We start from the raw sequence: 16,810 nt of genomic DNA on the forward strand, positions 1-16,810 counted from the left end.
AAAAAAAAAAAAGAGCATTGCACATGGGTCAGAGGTCAGGCACCATCATCAAGTTTTCTTTACCTTAGTTTTAACCTTTTTTTTTTTTTTTTTTTTGGTTTTCGAGACAGGGTTTCTTTGTGTAACCCTGGCTGTCCTGGAACTCATGAGAAGTTTTTACTTTTAAAAGAGTGTCATGGACCTCCTGCAATTGGAGACAGACAGTGTGAGTTGCCATGCATGTGTGGTGGGCATCGGAGCGGCTCCTCTAGAAAGGCGGCGTATGTTTTAACCACTGGGTTATCTGTCTGTCCACCCACTTCTTGTTGTCTTTGTTTTATTTTTTTTATTTCTGTGTATTTATGTGTCTCTGTGAATGTATTTCACATGTATGCAGGTGTCCAGAAGTCAGGTTAGAGAATCAGATCCCCTCAAGATGGCTTGTGGACAGCCAGATGTGGGTGCAGGGACAGAAATCGGGTCCTCTGGAGACCACTCGGCTCACCACTCAGCCTTCTCTTAGTCCCTACCTAGCCCAGCTCTGCGCCCAGGTGACAGGATCCAGACTCCAGCTCTTCGGCTGGCAGTGGAAGCACTCTCTTGACTCATCCATCTCCCCACCTTGCATCCTGAGGTCCCACGAAAGTTTATGGCAGAGGACTCTGGATCCTATTGTGATGCTCGAGGTCTGCTGAAATGGCTTAGGATGCAGAGGTGTGCCCTTGTGCAGCTCTGCTGTCCCACACACTCCTGTCACACTCTGCTCCTGCCCTCCTCAGTGCAGATCTGAAAAGCCATCAGGTCCCCCTGCTCATGGCCTAGAGCTTCTACCCTGGGAGTCAGGACAAACAGTCTCTGCAGCTGTAGGAAGCTGAGTGCTTGCACAGGGAAAACGGACTCTGGCTGATGCATCTGGTGCTCCCCGCAAGCCAGGCAAGGTAGTCACAATTGTTCTTTGGTGAATCTGGGACTGAGCTATACCTAAGCTGCTGCTGCTTCTTCTTCTTTTTTTTTAAAACATCTTCCTATGTAATCCAAGCTGGCCTAGAACTCAGTATAGCATGGCTGCAGTTGCTTCTAAGAAGAAAGCACCCAAGATCCAATGACTACTGACAGGCCTACCTTTAGTGACCGGTTGTGTCGTTGCAGCTCCCGGCACAGGCTCTCAAGCTTGCTTCGGGCCAGGACGGCCTTGCTGTGCTCCCCACGCAGATGGTCCTTCTCCTGCACGAGCTGGCTCTGCTTCTTCTGCAGGAGCTTCATCTGCTTCTGTGAGTTCCGATGCTCTTCCAGCTGAGAACAGGAGGTGTAAGTGTCTGCAGGGCACCATCACACAGCTCTAGAGGTTCCTAAGCTAACCGCTACTCACTCCCTCCACTCCAGTCACAACAGCTCAAACAAGAGCCGCTCACACACCAAAAGCACCGGAACTTCTCACGCTCCTCCCAGAAACTATGCAGACTAACCCAAGGTTTCTTGGGAAACAATGATGAATAATGACCAAGACCAACGAAGTCAGCCATCAGACCCCAGCCTCTATCCCAGGTGATTCCACTGGAGAAGCCCATGGTCCAGTCTGTTGGACACCCACATGCTATCCGACAACTGATCGACATGCTACCAATTCACAGAGCCCATCAGCACCACACCCCTTTCTCAAGACACTGCTTTCCCAACAACTGACACTCTTTTATTTGGGGGGTGGGAGGCAGGTATTGAAGACAAGGTTTCTTTGTGTAGCCCTCTCTATCCTTGAACTCACAGAAATCCTGTTGTGCCTCTCCCCCTGAGAGCTGGAATTAAAGGCGTATCACCACTGCCTGGCTACAACTACTATTCTTTTTTTTTTTGTTTTTTTTTTCGACACAGGGTTTTATAGTCCTGGCTGTCCTGGAACTCACTCTGTAGACCAGGCTCGCCTCAAACTCAGAAATCCACCTGCCTCTGCCTCCCAAGTGCTGGGATTAAAGGCGTGAGCCACCACTGCCCGGCATATTTTACAATTTTATTTTAGGTCCTTAAAGGCTGATGCAGTTCTCATAGCTTAGCAGATCCAAATCAGAGTAGCGATACATTAGCTGCGGTGAGGCTGCCGTCCTGGGCAGCGCTCAGCCTGTCACTCCACGCCAGGACTGTCATCACTTCTTTAATTCCCTATCCGTATTTATGGTTTTCCGTCTCTCATCCTATTAGACTTGCAACTACTGAGCCTTCATTCTTTCCTAACTGGCTCACCTTCTACCCTGGCTTATCCTTTCATCCCAGTAAAGCCCCTTCCTCTTATGCTGCATAAGTACCAAAGCAACCCTGCTTATACCAACCCTTGCAAGACTCCCTTCTGCCCAGAAAGGGCACCACTTTCTCCAACGATCTACATCCCTTTCCGAGGCAACTGTTCATCTCTTCTCTATATCTTCCCACCCAGATACGGTCATCATTCTCATTTCCCTGGAAACCCAGAAGAAACCATGGGACCACCAGCACAAGCTCCCACCCATCGACTGACTGTACTTGTCTTCTTCACTTACAGACAGGAACAGACTGGTGGAGACCCCTCCTTATGCGTTAGGCCATAGCCCCCTCCTATATTCAGAACGTTACCCAAGAAGCTCAATTCCTCCGCCCTTGTAGCATCAGTATTCTCCTAGTTAAAGCCTTCAAAAATGGACTTTTTCTTTCTAGAACTCACTATGTCAACTCACTCTGTAGATCAAGCTGGCCTTCCACTCAAAAGATTCAGTGCCCCTGCGTGCCAAGTGATGGCATTAAGGTGTATTCCACTCTGCGAGGCTCTGTATTCCTTTTAATTTTACTTAATGTTTCTTTGTGTTTTGCCTGCATCTATGTCTACACTACACTTGTGTGCCTGGTACTCACAGAGTCTAGAAGAGGACTTCAGAGTACCTGTAACTGTAGTTAAAGATGGTTGTGAGCTACCATGTGGGTGTTCAGAATCAAACCCAGGTCCTCTGGAAGAGCAGTCACTGTTTGTAAACACTGAGCCACCTGACCAGCCCCTCCTCTACTCCTCTCTATCTCTCTACCCTCAATCCACTCTACACTTTTACGATAAGAAAGGTGGCAGGACCACACTTGGCATTTCTTTTTCAAGACAGGGTCCTGTAGTCTGGGCTGGCCTTGAATTTCTAATCCTCCAGGAATTAAGGGACGCACCACCATGCTTTGGTATTTCCCATGATCCAACATGGAGGTCATTTACCTTATCTCAAGAACTGACCCTGAGTTGGATGAAGCTCCTAGAGCTAGCTTTCACTTCACTCAGGACTGAGAGCTAAGGAGGTAAGGGAACAAGAGAGCATTCGGGGAGTCGCATGTAGAAACACATCAAGATATAACTACACAATATCTGGGACCAATGCCAGAATTCTACCACCTAATAAAGTTTCTTTTCTTACTGACTAGAAACTAATTTCTCATTTAACAGATAGCACTGGGAGAATTAAAAAAAAAAAAACAAAAGTTAACAGAAATTAAGACAATATGTGTTCCTGCACCCCAGCCCCTACCCCAGGTAGCCTGCTGACTTTCCAAAGGGAGGGAGGTTATGAAAGGAGGAAGGGGAGGGACTGACCAGCTCAGCATACTTCTTGCACAGTGCAGCCAGCTTCTCCTCTGGGGTACTCAGCGTGTTCAGTGTCTGCATCAGCAGAGTGATCTCCTTCCCTGAAAAGCACAGGGGTAAAGCACACCCTTCCTGAGGGCTCCCTCTAGGCCCGAGCCTACACTTCTGAGTGTTAAGGCCGTTTTCCTGTGACGCTGGTGCTTCATAATGAACTGTTACCACTGTGACCTAAGCGGTATCTGCAGTACTACTAACAAACGCTCCTTAGATGAACAGACCAATCTCTTTGGTAAGCACTGCCGGGGAGAGGAAAGCCTGTTTGAAGACATCATGAACAGGAGAAAGGTAAGCCTACTGATAAACCCAGGGCTACTGTCTGATGTCCCTTGAGAAATTAGCCAAACTCTTGTCAACAGACATAGCTACATAGTCATGTTTAAAGATTTATTTAGCCCGGCAGTGGTGGGGCACGCCTTTAATCCCAGCACTTGGGAAGCAGAGGCAGGCAGATTTCTGAGTTTGAGGCCAGCCTGGTCTACAGAGTGAGTTCCGGGCTGGTGAGATGGCTCAGTGGGTAAGAGCACCCGACTGCTCTTCCAAAGGTCCAGAGTTCAAATCCCAGCAACCACATGGTGGCTCACAACCATCCATAACAAGATCTGATGCCCTCTTCTGGAGTGTCTGCAGACAGCTACAGTGTACTTACATACAGTAAATAAATTAATCTTAAAAAAAAAAATTCAGAGTGAGTTCCAGGACAGCCAGGGCCACACAGAGAAACCATGTCTCAAACAAAATAAAACAAAACAAAATACAACAAAAAAAGATTTATTTATTTTATGTTAGTACACTGTTACTTTTTTCAAACATCCCAGAAGAGGGCATCAGTACTCATTACAGATGGTTGTGAGTCACCGTGTGGTTGCTGGGAATTGAACTCAGGACCTCTGGCAGAGCAGTCAGCGCTCTTAACCGCTGAGCCATCTCTCCAGCCCCACCAAGGTTATGCTTAAGATACATGCCTCTTTCATGTGACCCTGTGACTTGGAGAAAAAAGGGCAAGCAATCTGTCTTTAAGACAGGTGACAAAATGAGTGGAGGACCAGTGATGTGGCTACAGTACTAGATATATATAAGAGAGGGTCTTGCTATGTAGCCCAAGTTGCCATTGAACTCCGCCTTCCTGCCTCTGTCCCTCCTAGTCGCCCATTAGAGGCATACACTACCACATTGGTTCCCATTAGATTCTAAGTTCTTATTTTCCTATTATCCCACCACCCTGTCAAAGAACTGCCATTGCTCTCTGTCTTTTATTTGTTTGAGATTAGATTTCATTATGCAGCTGGATGGTCTGGCATTCACAAGATCTACTTGCCCCTGCTTCTCAATGCTGCAACTAAAGGTGTATGCCACCATGCCTGGTCACCATTGCCTCTACCTCAGCCGGGAAGCCTTACAATTGTCTCCCTTGGGTTCCACTGTACTCAGTTAGCACAGACCAGCCAGGTTCCTGAACTGTCAGTCTTAGGAGGCCCACAAGATTGGCATGGAGCTGGCAAACTCCACCAATGGATGTCTTTGCTTGGTTTCTATTATTTAGGTTGCCAATTACTCAGCGGGTCAGATGAGAGTGGGAGACTAGCCAGGTAGGAGTCAATTTTTCAGATCAAGAAGGTCTTTTCTTGATGACTCTGAAGAGGTCTATGGCTTACCTGGTTCATGTTGATATTTGATATCTCAACCTTGGTGTAGCCCAGTTCTATTGCCGCAGGAACAGGGAAACTAAGACCCAGGAATGGAGAATAAGCATGCCCAAAGTCAAACAGCGGCTAAACGTGGTGGTGCTGGCGAGCACTTACACCTCCTGTTCTCCAGATCCTCAGTGACAAAGCTAGCTGCACTCTACCTCCACCTGCTCCCAAGGCCGGCAGGCTTTGCCCACGTGAGAGATCTAACAGCTCCATGCTATGACCCCATCTTTGACAAACTGGGGGTGGGCAGGAGACATATTGTCTTGAAAAGCAGATTCTTTTGAGTTCTGACAGAGCAGGTTAGCCCATGAGGTGACAGGTGGTAACTCCCTCCCTCACTAATAGCTCCCCTCTCTCACCTAGACCCTTGGCTTTCTTCTTCTCTTGTGGCCTCCGATGGTCTCGGTCTCCAACCTCATCACTTGCTCGGATCTCTTCTGTTCCAGGCTCCCCCTTAGAGGTCTCCTTCTCGCCATTGACTACTGGAATGGCTGGTTCAGGCTCCCCATTCCTGGCTGCATAGGTTCGGGACTTCTCGGTGTCTTCCGGCTCAGTGGGCTCACCCTGCGCTCCCTCCTCACCTGGGCCTCCCTGATTGTTGTCCACACAGTATGTACTCAGGATGTCTTCCAACTGCCGGCTCAGCTCCTCAGAGACGTCACAGAGGGCCCCGGTCTGAGCCGCTTTAGCTCGAGCCCCTACAGCAAAAAAATGAAGACACGGAATTGAAGTTCAGTGGTTATACCGCTCGCTCAGATCTTCTTTAAGTGCAGATAAACACACTAGTGTGGATTAAATGTTGTTTTCTTGATTTATTCGGTTGAGTTAGGCTCTCTCTACAGGGCCCTGGCTGACTTGGAACTCAGTATGCAGGCGAGGCTGATCCCCAACTCACAGAGATCTGTCTGCCTCTGCCTCCTGAGTTCTGTGGACAAAGGTGAGGGTCACTATGCCTGGCCTCAATTTAATTTTTTTAAACCCTAAGTTTGTCTAGTTAACAAAACAAGTATTTCTAACACCCAAACAAACTTGTTATGACCATAAAAGCCAACTGTGTACATCACCCCTGCAGGAGGGACAGTTGGCATGTGGCAGAAGCTGCACCTTATGAAGGACAATTACCCACAACTGGCAAGTGCCCCCTGGGAATATGACTTTGCTCAAGGGGTGCTTCATTTGATTGTCATTTGGTTTAAACCAGTCAGAGCATGCTCCCAAGGTTGCGTCCCAGGGCTAAGAGTGGAAAGCGTCACCACCTCCCCAGGAAACAAAGGATCCCACAGAATGGGCATTGTTTCATTCTATAGTTCCTCCTTCTTGGGTAAACACTGGCCTCAGAAGGCCAGTACCAGAAACTCCTCCCTCTGCCCACTGGAAAAGCAGAGCTGCCACACACCCTCGGTCTTGCCAGGAGCCTGGCTTGTGGAACCTTCAGCTTCCGCCCCAAGAGCTGTCTGTCTGGGTCGTCCATGAGCTCCCTCCGGACCTGCTTCCCGTTGCCCCGGGCTGCTCTTCGAGTTGGAGTGTTTGGCAGGCCCATTCTTTTTGTCTTGGTTCTTCATTGTGATCTGCAAGGCCAGAAATGGGGTAGATCCTTTAAGGACACGGTTGCTTTTTTTTTTTTTCCTAGACTTCAAAATTCTTCACAACCTAGATAAGAAATCCCCAAATCTGACGCTCGAAGCTTCAGACAGACAGGTCGGCCTTCCTTCGCCCGGGACTTCACGGCCCCATGCAAGGTTTCCGAGAAGCTGCCCCTGAAGAGAGTGAGCGAGGGAAGAGGCCTCCTTTCTCCCGAATGCCACTTCTCGGCACCACACGGCTCCCTCTCGGCAGCCGGAGCGCGGGATTGGCTCAGAGCCGCAGACTGACGTGGCGGGATGCTCCAGTCCCGATCGGCTCCCCGCCCCACCAGGTCCCACGTGGGACCCCCGCGCGCGCGCGCGCACGGAAGACACCCACACCCCACGCGCCCTTTAGACCCAAAGTACGCACGCGCACCGCTGAGGCAGGCCGCGCTCCCCCCGGCACCCCCAACTAGTTGTTCCTCTACGGCCAACGCGTCCTGGGCCACAGACCCTCTGAAGGGCTCGTCCCATGTACAGCCCATAGACATACTTCACCTCGGACGTCCGGCGGCGTCCTCCTCCCCGGCCGAGCACCGGAAACCTAGGTAACTGCTGTCAGCAGGCCCTCTCCTGCCACAGCCAATCAACAGCAAACGCGGGCGCGGAGCTTGCTGGGAAAAAAGAAGTCAAGGCGGCTTTGGAAGCGGGAGTGGGAAAAACTACGAGTCCCTTCATGCCTCGCGGCGCAGCACAACTCCCGAGATGCAAGCGAAAAGCGTTGGAGCCGAATACCCTGAGGGGTCCGAAATTATGTCATTGGTCTAGAAATTCTTGTCAACCTCCTTTCTGGTGCTGAAGCTATGATTGGCCCTTAAACTTTGGCAGTTTGGTCTTTTTTTCCATACACGCCTCCTTTAGTGCTTTATGAACACGTATGACTTTCTATGATCTCTGGGGACTCGGAAGAAGGATAGAAATGTAAACTGTGAATTAGGAGATCTTTATCCCACGCCTAAACCACATTTGTTATGTGCCTGGCATTCTTTTCCCCCTCTATTTCAATAGGTTTATAATAATTCAAACTTGTGTTCTTTCCTCGTATCCAGTAGCTTGATTCTCATAATTACTCAGAGAAAGTACAAAATACTCAGTGATCTGTGAAATATAGGATAGTACAGAAAAGGCTAGTTAAAACAAACAAACAAACAAACTATTTACTATTTGTTAGAGACAACATCTCGTTAAATGTGGCTTTGGCAGGCCTGGAATTCCCTATGTAGATTAAACTGGCTTTGAATTCAAGAATTTTGTCAGTCTTTGCTTCCCCAGGGCTTGGACTAATTGCAAAGGCCGCCAGGTAAATAATTTAAGGCTCCATCAATATTGTGTGGTTATAGCAGATTCAAAGCTGGAAGCCTGACACCAGCACCCATCTTTTTAAAATATTTCTTTGCTCCCTGAGTCAAGGTTTCTCTGTGTTGCCTAGTGTGTCCTAGAACTTAGTCTTCTAACTCAGAGCTGTCTACCAAAACAGGTCGTAACCATTCTCCACCACCACAGCTTTTCTCTGAGGCAATTTATGCCCCGCCTTCCAACCCCACACCAGCTTGGCAGTTACTCCCTCAGGAAGGGATTGTAGCAAGGGAATTTGGCTTTAGGCAGGTTGGTAAACTCCCACCCCTGCCCCACTTTCTGCAAAGTATCATGTGTTAATGCTTTAAAAAGTTAGAATTTCTTATCTTTCTTCTTCATTACGATTTGCAATGCCAGTGTAGACTCAGAACATTCAAAAACAAACACAATTGTGATTTCGATTCTTTTGTTGTGTTGTTTGATAAGGTCTTGCTTTATAGAGCTGGCTGGCTTGGAACTCTCTATGTAGATCAGACTGTCTTAGAAACTCATAAAGTTCTTCTGCCTGCTGAGCACACCTGAGTGCACCACACCTAGAGACAAAGCACTTTTTTTTTTTTTTTGGTTTTTCGAGACAGGGTTTCTCTGTGTAGCCCTGACTGTCCTGGAACTCACTCTGTAGACCAGGCTGGCCTTGAACTCAGAAATCCACCTGCCTCTGCCTCCCAAGTGCTGGGATTAAAGGCNNGTGCCACCACGCCGGGCTGAGACAAGGCACTTTAAGTCCCTGCTCACGGGTCACTTTGAGAGCCGACTGTTTATACTAGTTCCCTAGGTCTGGCTAGACTTTTGTTCCAGGCTTCTGTTATGGTCATTAGCCATGATGTGTTGAAATTACTGTTGGCTAAATGCTGCAGCCTCAGAGGCGAGAGTCAGGCTGTGGGGTAGAGCATGTTGCAAATTGTGCTAATTGGACTTTGTTTTAGGGTTCTTAAATGATGTCTATTTTTCTGTAATAGGTCTGCCAAACAGACTCAGAGTAGTGGTCTGTCTGTTCACATGTAACTTTGAGACAATACTGTATACTAAACTCAGTGACAGAGTACCTACCCAGAGTCATCAAAGCTGAAACAAGAAAGCATTAGCACTTTACCAGTTTCCTGAGGGAACTGAATCTCAGGTTTGGATTAAAGGTATCTGGAGACCACTGCCCCGATCGCTTCTCAGTACACACACTGGAACTCTCTAAAGAGGTAGCGTCTACATCAGGTCTTTACCAAATTCCATACAAAGAGGATACGCTGGAGCACTGGTTCTGAGCCTTCCCAAGGCTGCAGCCCTTTAATACAGTTCCTTATGTTGTGGGGACCTCCAACCATAGAATTATTTCTCTTGTTACGTCATAATTATAATTTTGCTGTTTTGAATCATAAATGTCTGTTTTCTGATGGTCTTAGGCAATATTTATAAACACCCAGGTTACGAAAAACCAGGTTGCATCAGGGCGAGACTGTAATCCCAGCACTGAACAGAGTACAGTAGAGCTGTCTCTAACAGGCTCACTGCCTCTGTCCTCCAAATGCGTGTACATGCATGTTGGCTATTAGGTCACCCAGCTCCTTTAAACTCGTAGATTGGGGGGCTGGAGAGATGGCTCAGCAGTTAAGAGCACTGACCAAAGGTCCCGAGTTCAAATCCCAGCAACCACATGGTGGCTCACAACCATCCGTAATGAGATCTGATGCCCTCTTCTGGTGTGTCTGAAGACAGTAAAAGAAAAGTAAATAAAAAAAAAAAAAAAAAAAAAAAAAGAAACCACAACTCCTAGATTGGAATGCCTCAACCCCATCTGGAGAAACAGACACACACCCTGCTCCAGCACCTCTGTCATTCCCATTGCTAGGTACAAACTCATAACTTCCTCCCTCCACCCTCTTTATGGCAGGGTCTATATAGCTCTGTCTGGGAACTATGTAGACCAGGCAGACCTTGAACTCTCACAGATCTGCCTGCCTCTGCCTTGTGTGTGCTGGGATTAAAGCCCCACCAACTGCTTGGCAGCCCCCACCACCTCCACACTCCCCCACCCCTGTGCCTTGAGATAGGTACTTAAGTAGCCTAAGCTGGTCTTAAACTCCCTAGGAGGCCTTTTTTGTTGTTTTTTTTTGAGCAGCCAATAATCTTGAGCTCCTGACCTTCCTGGATCTGCCTCCCCCAGCAAGTGCTGGGGTCCTAGGCATGTCTTACCATATTGGCCAAAACTCCATCTCACACAGCCAAAGCTTACTATTTGACAACAGCACTGACACTGGCTTCCATTGTGACTGGGCATTTTTCTTATCGGGAGTGGTGGATTTAAAGTCACATAGCAAAAGTTGATGTGAGAATGAATGCCTGTTAGGGACTGGGTGTGATCCAGTACTTTATGATGGAGAAACCTTAAAGTTTACTACATATAAAGAAATGACTAACCCCGACAGCCTGATACAACTGTCATTCTACGGACATGTTAATGCCTTGACCTGCAGAGACAACCACTTTGTTTTTCAGATAGGGTTTCATATAGACAGGCTGACCTTGAATTTCTGGACCCCCTCTCTCTACAAGCAGTGTCTGGCTTCTGTGTTACCCAGGGTTGGGTCCAGGGCTTCAGGCATGCTAACCAAGTACTCTACCATCTATAGCCCAGGTCTCATGTGTACTTCCCAATCCAGGGACACTCCAAACCAAAGAAGACAATTTAGAACTTTGCAACAGGTTTTTATTTTTGCTTTGTATCTATTACAGTGTTTGAAACCTAAAGAAATACATTTTCTCTTCAAATTTGGATGTGTATATAAATATCATTTGTCTGGACTCAGCACACGCAATGCCATGGTTTCTTGGCCTATTTCTGCTCTGAAATCAAGCTTTGTCTACCCAGGGGCCCTGAGAACATGAAAAAATAGAGTTTACAGTTCTTAGAAAAATAAAAGCAAATGAATTTGGAAAACAAAACCTGTGAGGATTAAATCCACCTTTCTAGGGTTCTTACCTGGAAACCCAAGCTGTCCTTGGGCGATGTTCCATCTGCTGGGTAGCTGAGACCTCATACCCACTTCATTTATATAATAGGTCAAAAAAGGCATTTCCCAAAAAAGCCGGCTAACAAAGCCAGCACCCCCGCCTAGCTTCTGAGAGTTCGTGGTGTGAGCCCCTGACAGGTTTCCAGGCAGTCTCTGTCTTTTTTCACAGCTCCCTGCACATGCTATACAGTTTTTTTCTCTAAATGGAAACCTTAACATCAGAGCCACAGGAGTGCAGGGCTAGTGGGCATCATCAGTGTATGCTAGTATGAGCATCAGAAGTCAGGCTGGCCTACAAGCAGGTAGGTAAGCCCAAGCCCTTGAAGATACGTTCACAAGAACACTCCCCTCTGGTAACTGGGCGCCCCAGTTTCTGGCTGCTTTTCTCACAGCCAGCTTTGGTCCTGCACATAGTTCAGGCTTCAGACAAGATGCTCTCTCAGAAGAAAAACAAGTTTTCACTCAGATTTGTTGGTGTTGACCTTAGCTGCTTCTCTTGCTGTGCATTCTGGGGTGGGACTAGAGGATAGACTGGGAGATTGAGTCAGCTATGAAGGCCTTTGGCCAAAGAGCAGCTAATATCTACCACATGGATCCTTACAGGGGCAAATTCTCAGTTTGTTGGCTTAACAAAAGAATACAAAAGGTAAAACAGGAAAAAAAAAATACTGGATAAGACTGGTCTAGAATGTGCCAGGAAGCCTGTCTCTTACCACCTCTCAGGGAAGTGCTGCTTGAAGCTGCCACTGCTCAGAATCCATGGTTCAGGGCACCTAGCCTTGCACACTTCCCCAGCCTGCTAGGGAAGCTTGCCACCGTCCTGTCTCCCTCCTGGGTCTGCAGGGACCAGGAGAAGTTCGGTTTTTTTGCCTTTGAGAAGTTAGAATCTAAGTCTGAAAAATACCCAAGAGGATGGATACCAAAATGAGCGAGCCTGGAAGAGAAGAGCTGGGGTCTGAATAAAGAGAGCAGAGGCCTCCAGGACACGTAGAGCTGTGAGCTGCTACATTTGCAGGCAGACAGAAGTAGAAACACACTTCCTCCGTGTGGGAAGTGTGTCTTTGTACCAGCTTGGTTTCAGAGAAAGAAACTCCATGCGGAAGCACTGTCTTTTCCTCTCCCTCAGCTAAACCCCACTGCAGCTCTAACCCACGGTTAGCTTCAGAACATAGGCTCCTGAGGATGACTCCCAGGGGCAGCAGGAAGGAGAAGTGATAGATACAAGGTCCCAGGTAAAGGGGACACCAAAAGGTCTCCCAAACCAGGCTACCGATACCTGCTCCCCGGAAGTACTTGTGTGCACAGACCCAGGTAACAATGGTGCCTAGCAAGCTGGAACTCATACAGTAATACCAAAAGGCTACAACCAACATCCAGGGCCACAGTCACTGGGGAGAGCTAGACACTGAAGCCAGTTGGCTAGGAGCAGACTGTGAGGAACACTTAGAGTGGAGCAGCTTGATAACCAACCTGTTCCATGTGGTACAGGGTCTGCTCTGAAGCCAGAGAAAACAGGCAGAGGAAAGCAGGACATTTGTGTCTCATGGTGAGAATCTGGCGCCAGGGCCAGGGTCCTAATTGTCACTTGAGAGGTTCAATGTTCTACTCTTCAGATAAGTACGATGATGGCTTCATAGAGGACTTTTCTTTGAACTAGGAGCAGTTTCAGTCAGGTAAAATAAAAGGCCCAGCCCCTTGCCTTCCCGGAAGGCACTCACTAACGTGGTCCAATGTTGGTTGAACTTTTCAGTATCAACTGCCAGCCCTGAACTACCTTTCTTAGAGGAATCTGGAGCAGGAACTCTAAAGTAAAGGAGAGACGGCAGATGGAAAGGCAGAGGCCAGCAGCAAGCACCTCAACTTTACATCTGCAAATGTGGGGCACAGAGATCTGATGGAACAGGAGTAAGAACAGTGCAGCTAAGGGGGTGGGGGATCACCAGAAGGGGGCACTGTGCTGCCACCTCCACAGATGATCTACCTAGCTGACACTGTACCCAGCTCCAGCTCTCAGAGCTTGGTTTTAGTGTACTGTGTAACCCCTTAAAACAGGCCAGCCTCTGAGGCACTGAACTGTCTTTACTCAAGAGAGGGAGGGAGAAGGAGTGGCCCACAGTGAGTTAGAGAAGGCAGGGTGCTTTCTGCTTGGAAGCACGGAACAGAGAAGCAGACTTCATCAGGTCGCGCTCCCTTCAGGCCCAGCTGATTTACCTCATAAAGGTTCCAGAAGTGAGAGTTGGTCCCAAGTGGTGGCCCAGAATACAAGCAGAGAAACTAAGGACCGAGTTCAGTCCTGTGAGCAGAAACTTGTTCTGGTCTTCCTCACAGTATCCCACTCACATCCAGTTTGTCCTTCTAAGACCAATTAAGACTGACCTACTTAAAATACAGACTATTAAAAAAAACAACAGAACTTTTTGCCATTCTCTCCTTTGGAAGTGAAATATACATGATCCAGCTATGGCAGAAGGAAGAAGAAAGGCCAAAGGCAGGGATTCATGACTATCCCAATACACGACACTAACTCCAACCTCCTCTGCAACTTAGGGGTCATCAGAGCAAGGACTTTCTCCTCAGGAGAAGGAAGGACCACAGCCCACCATCTCAAGCTCAGGAGAAAACACAGCCACCTCAGAGGTTCATTCAACTCTGAGGTGAATTTTCAAGTAAACAAATGAAGTTGGGTCGCACCATTTAGGAGGTGGGTAGGAAACAGGGTCAGTAGCTACACAGGAGAAGCCCTGTCTAAAGGCCTGGGCCCCTCCCTTCCACTCCACTGCTATACTTGCTCCAGGAGAGTGAGGGGGGATCCTCCCAAACTAAAGAGGTCTTAGGCATAGGATTAGAGGGAGGGAGGGACCTTTGTCTCATGGGGGCCTCCCCATTAGCCTCTATTTCCAGACAATGCTGGTGGCTGGGTTACTAAATCCAGCTTTTTGGGAAGAACAACCTTAATACAAGAAAAATGTGCAAAAGAAAAAATTAAATAATCCAAGCATACAAGATTACTATTCGGTCAGAGCAAGAACACTTTGTTTTGGACTTCTCCCCTCCCCCCCCCACCTCTGGAATATTCCATCTGCTCAAGTACCCAAGAGTTACACACGTCAGGGCAGAGGACTGGGATGGATGAAGAAAGATAATTGGGAAGGAAGTCACCACTAAAGAAAATAAAAGAAGAAAATTTTAAAGGTGCAAATTGATTACCTCAGTCCTCCTTTGTCTACCCCTGGGCTCCTGGGTTAAAGACATGTGTGCAGCCAAAATAAAGTGTAAGGAAGAGAAACCCACACGTCCCCTTCTTGTCTCAAAACCCAATGTGAGCCTCAGATGGTTCTGTCTGTCCAGAGGGCGCTCACTCCCTCCAGGGAAGGGGAGGAACAGGTGGGGAGCACAGTCTCCAGGGCAGCAGGCGGGCGGGCGGGGTGCTGGTGGGGTGGCTGTTCTCCTGCCCACCGGAAGGCTGCTCCTCTCTGCTGGCTGCTGGTGCTTCCCATGCCCCCCCTCCCCGGAGGCAGACATTATAGCTGGAAGCCCTCCATGGGGGCCTCAGGCTGCTGGAAGATGAACTGCTGTTGCGTCTCATCCACCTGAGGAGCCAGGCTGCTGTCGTCATCCTCTACACCAAAGTAGTGCTCAATGAGGTCAAAGGCCTTCTGGTAGATTTCCTGGTTCTCATGGCTCTGGAGAAACTCAATTTTATCCAGGCCTACGGTGTAAGAAGAGAACAGGTCCGCACCTTTCCTTTCCTAAAGTACAAGTTCCCAGACAAAAGCAGCGGGAACATATCCACCCCTGACTCGTGGAAAGTGCTCGCCCTGAAAACCTGAGTTTACTCCCCAGGACGCAAGGCCAGGAATGGCGGCCGGCCGGGGTCTGTGACCCTAGCAGGGGTGGGGAGAAGGACAGAGTTGGGACAAACTAGCTGGGGTTAGTTTTCTGGTTGGCTTGTTAACCTTGCTGACTGAGGACTGAGATAGCTCAAGGGCTGGTGAGCTGACTCAGCAGGTTAAGGTAACTGCTGCCAAATCTAACAACCTGAGTTCAATCCTAGGAACCAACACGGTGAAGGGAGAGAACTGACTCCTTCGGGTTGTCCTCTGACCTTCATTCCACACATGCCATATCATGTACACCCATACTCATTCATGCACATATACACAAATGAATGGATAAATGTAGTAAAAAAATTAAAAAAAAAAAAAAAACAACCAACAAGTCTCACAAAACATTGAATGTGCTCCAACATCTTCCCCACTAACAGACACAGGTGAGGTCAGGGAGAGAACCTACCATAGGCTTCCTCGATGAGACCACAGTAGGGATTGACCCCTGAGCCACTACGCTTGCTTTCTTGTTCTCCAAGCCGAAGAATGTTCTCTAGACCATTGAGGGCCACTTGCACAATTTTTGAATCCATTACAGTCAGCAAGTCACACAGGGGCTTAATGCAGCCCAGTGATACCAGGTACCTGGAGACCAGAGAGGAAGTGCGCTCCACATTAATGCAGACACATAAAGGACACCAGGTGCTTTGGATGGACCCGTGAGTCTCCCTCATACACACCAACTCTCCCAAGAAGGCACTCTTCCTGCTGCTCACCACCTAGCCTTTACCTTCTTAACTTAACCCCCTGCCACTGATCTGTTCCCTAATCATCAGAGTCCTATTGTCACCTTGGCTACGTTATCACCCTAGATACATGAAGAAATTCTGCAGGTTCCTTATTCTCCTGAGCACAACCTCTGCAGTACCATATATAGTACAGCATGATACTACAGTACCATAGTACAATACCATAGTACAGCACAATAGTACAGACTGTCTGCCACCTGGACCCTTCCTCTGTAGCTCTACTCAGAATACTCCATTCTGAGGTTATTAAATTATGGTCAAGCCGGGCGGTGGTGGAGCACGCCTTTAATCCCAGCACTTGGGAGGCAGAGGCAGAGGCAGGTGGATTTCTGAGTTCGAGGCCAGCCTGGTCTACAAAGTGAGTTCCAGGACAGCCAGGGCTACACAAGAAACCCTGTTTTGAAAAACCAAATAAAATAAAATAAAATAAATTGTGGTCAAATTTGAGATCTTGAGATTTCTGATCCCTGGACTTTTATCCTTTCTCCTGAGATTTCAGTATATACAGACTTTATTCCCTTTCGTAGCTTATAATAAGGGGAAAAATGCATTCAACTTGCATGGTTCCTCCTAATGTTCAGATGATGAACACCAGAATAAAGGGGTATAAATACAAACTGGAGGCTGAGACATATCAGCCCCCAAGAGGCTAAAGTAAGAGGACCACAAACTCAAAGGGAGTTTAGCATATACCCAGCACTTAGGAGGCAGAAGTAGGATAGGTCAGCCCATCTTAAGATTCTGTCACAACGGAAAAAAAAAAAAGCCGGGCGTGGTGGCGCACACCTTTAATCCCAGCACTCAGGAGGCAGAGGCAGGTGGATTTCTGAGTTCGAGGCCAGCCTGGTCTACAGAGTAAGTTCCAGGACAACCAA

General features: G+C 48.0%; 2 protein-coding genes across 7 annotated transcripts in view; both read right to left on the reverse strand.

Annotated features, from left to right (window-relative positions):
- Txlna (taxilin alpha) overlaps positions 1-7,523 on the reverse strand; it is a 15,814-nt gene extending 8,291 nt beyond the window's left edge. Inside the window, exons 1-5 of one of the 3 annotated variants that reach the window (XM_029539999.1) lie at positions 7,437-7,523; positions 6,710-6,881; positions 5,673-6,011; positions 3,572-3,663; positions 1,102-1,272 (exon numbers count right to left, since the gene is read on the reverse strand). In XM_029539999.1, the coding sequence (XP_029395859.1) occupies positions 1,102-1,272; positions 3,572-3,663; positions 5,673-6,011; positions 6,710-6,875 (768 nt within the window). In that variant the 5' untranslated portion in view covers positions 6,876-6,881; positions 7,437-7,523. Of the gene's footprint in view, positions 1-1,101; positions 1,273-3,571; positions 3,664-5,672; positions 6,012-6,709; positions 7,267-7,431 lie in introns of those variants that run through there. The other 2 variants (XM_021200242.2, XM_021200241.1) reach the window with 2 other exon arrangements.
- Positions 7,524-10,977: 3,454 nt separating this feature from the next.
- Positions 10,978-16,810, reverse strand: part of Kpna6 (karyopherin subunit alpha 6) — a 27,850-nt gene continuing 22,017 nt past the window's right edge. For all 4 annotated transcript variants that reach the window (XM_021199623.2, XM_029539903.1, XM_029539905.1 and 1 more), the window contains 2 exons: positions 15,593-15,771; positions 10,978-15,008 (listed from right to left, as the gene is read on the reverse strand). In XM_021199623.2, coding sequence (XP_021055282.1) covers positions 14,821-15,008; positions 15,593-15,771 — 367 coding nt within the window. In that variant the 3' untranslated portion in view covers positions 10,978-14,820. The remainder of the gene's footprint in view (positions 15,009-15,592; positions 15,772-16,810) is intronic.

This window comes from Mus pahari, chromosome 6 (genome assembly GCF_900095145.1).
Source record: "Mus pahari chromosome 6, PAHARI_EIJ_v1.1, whole genome shotgun sequence".
NCBI classification, from domain to species: domain Eukaryota; kingdom Metazoa; phylum Chordata; class Mammalia; order Rodentia; family Muridae; genus Mus; species Mus pahari.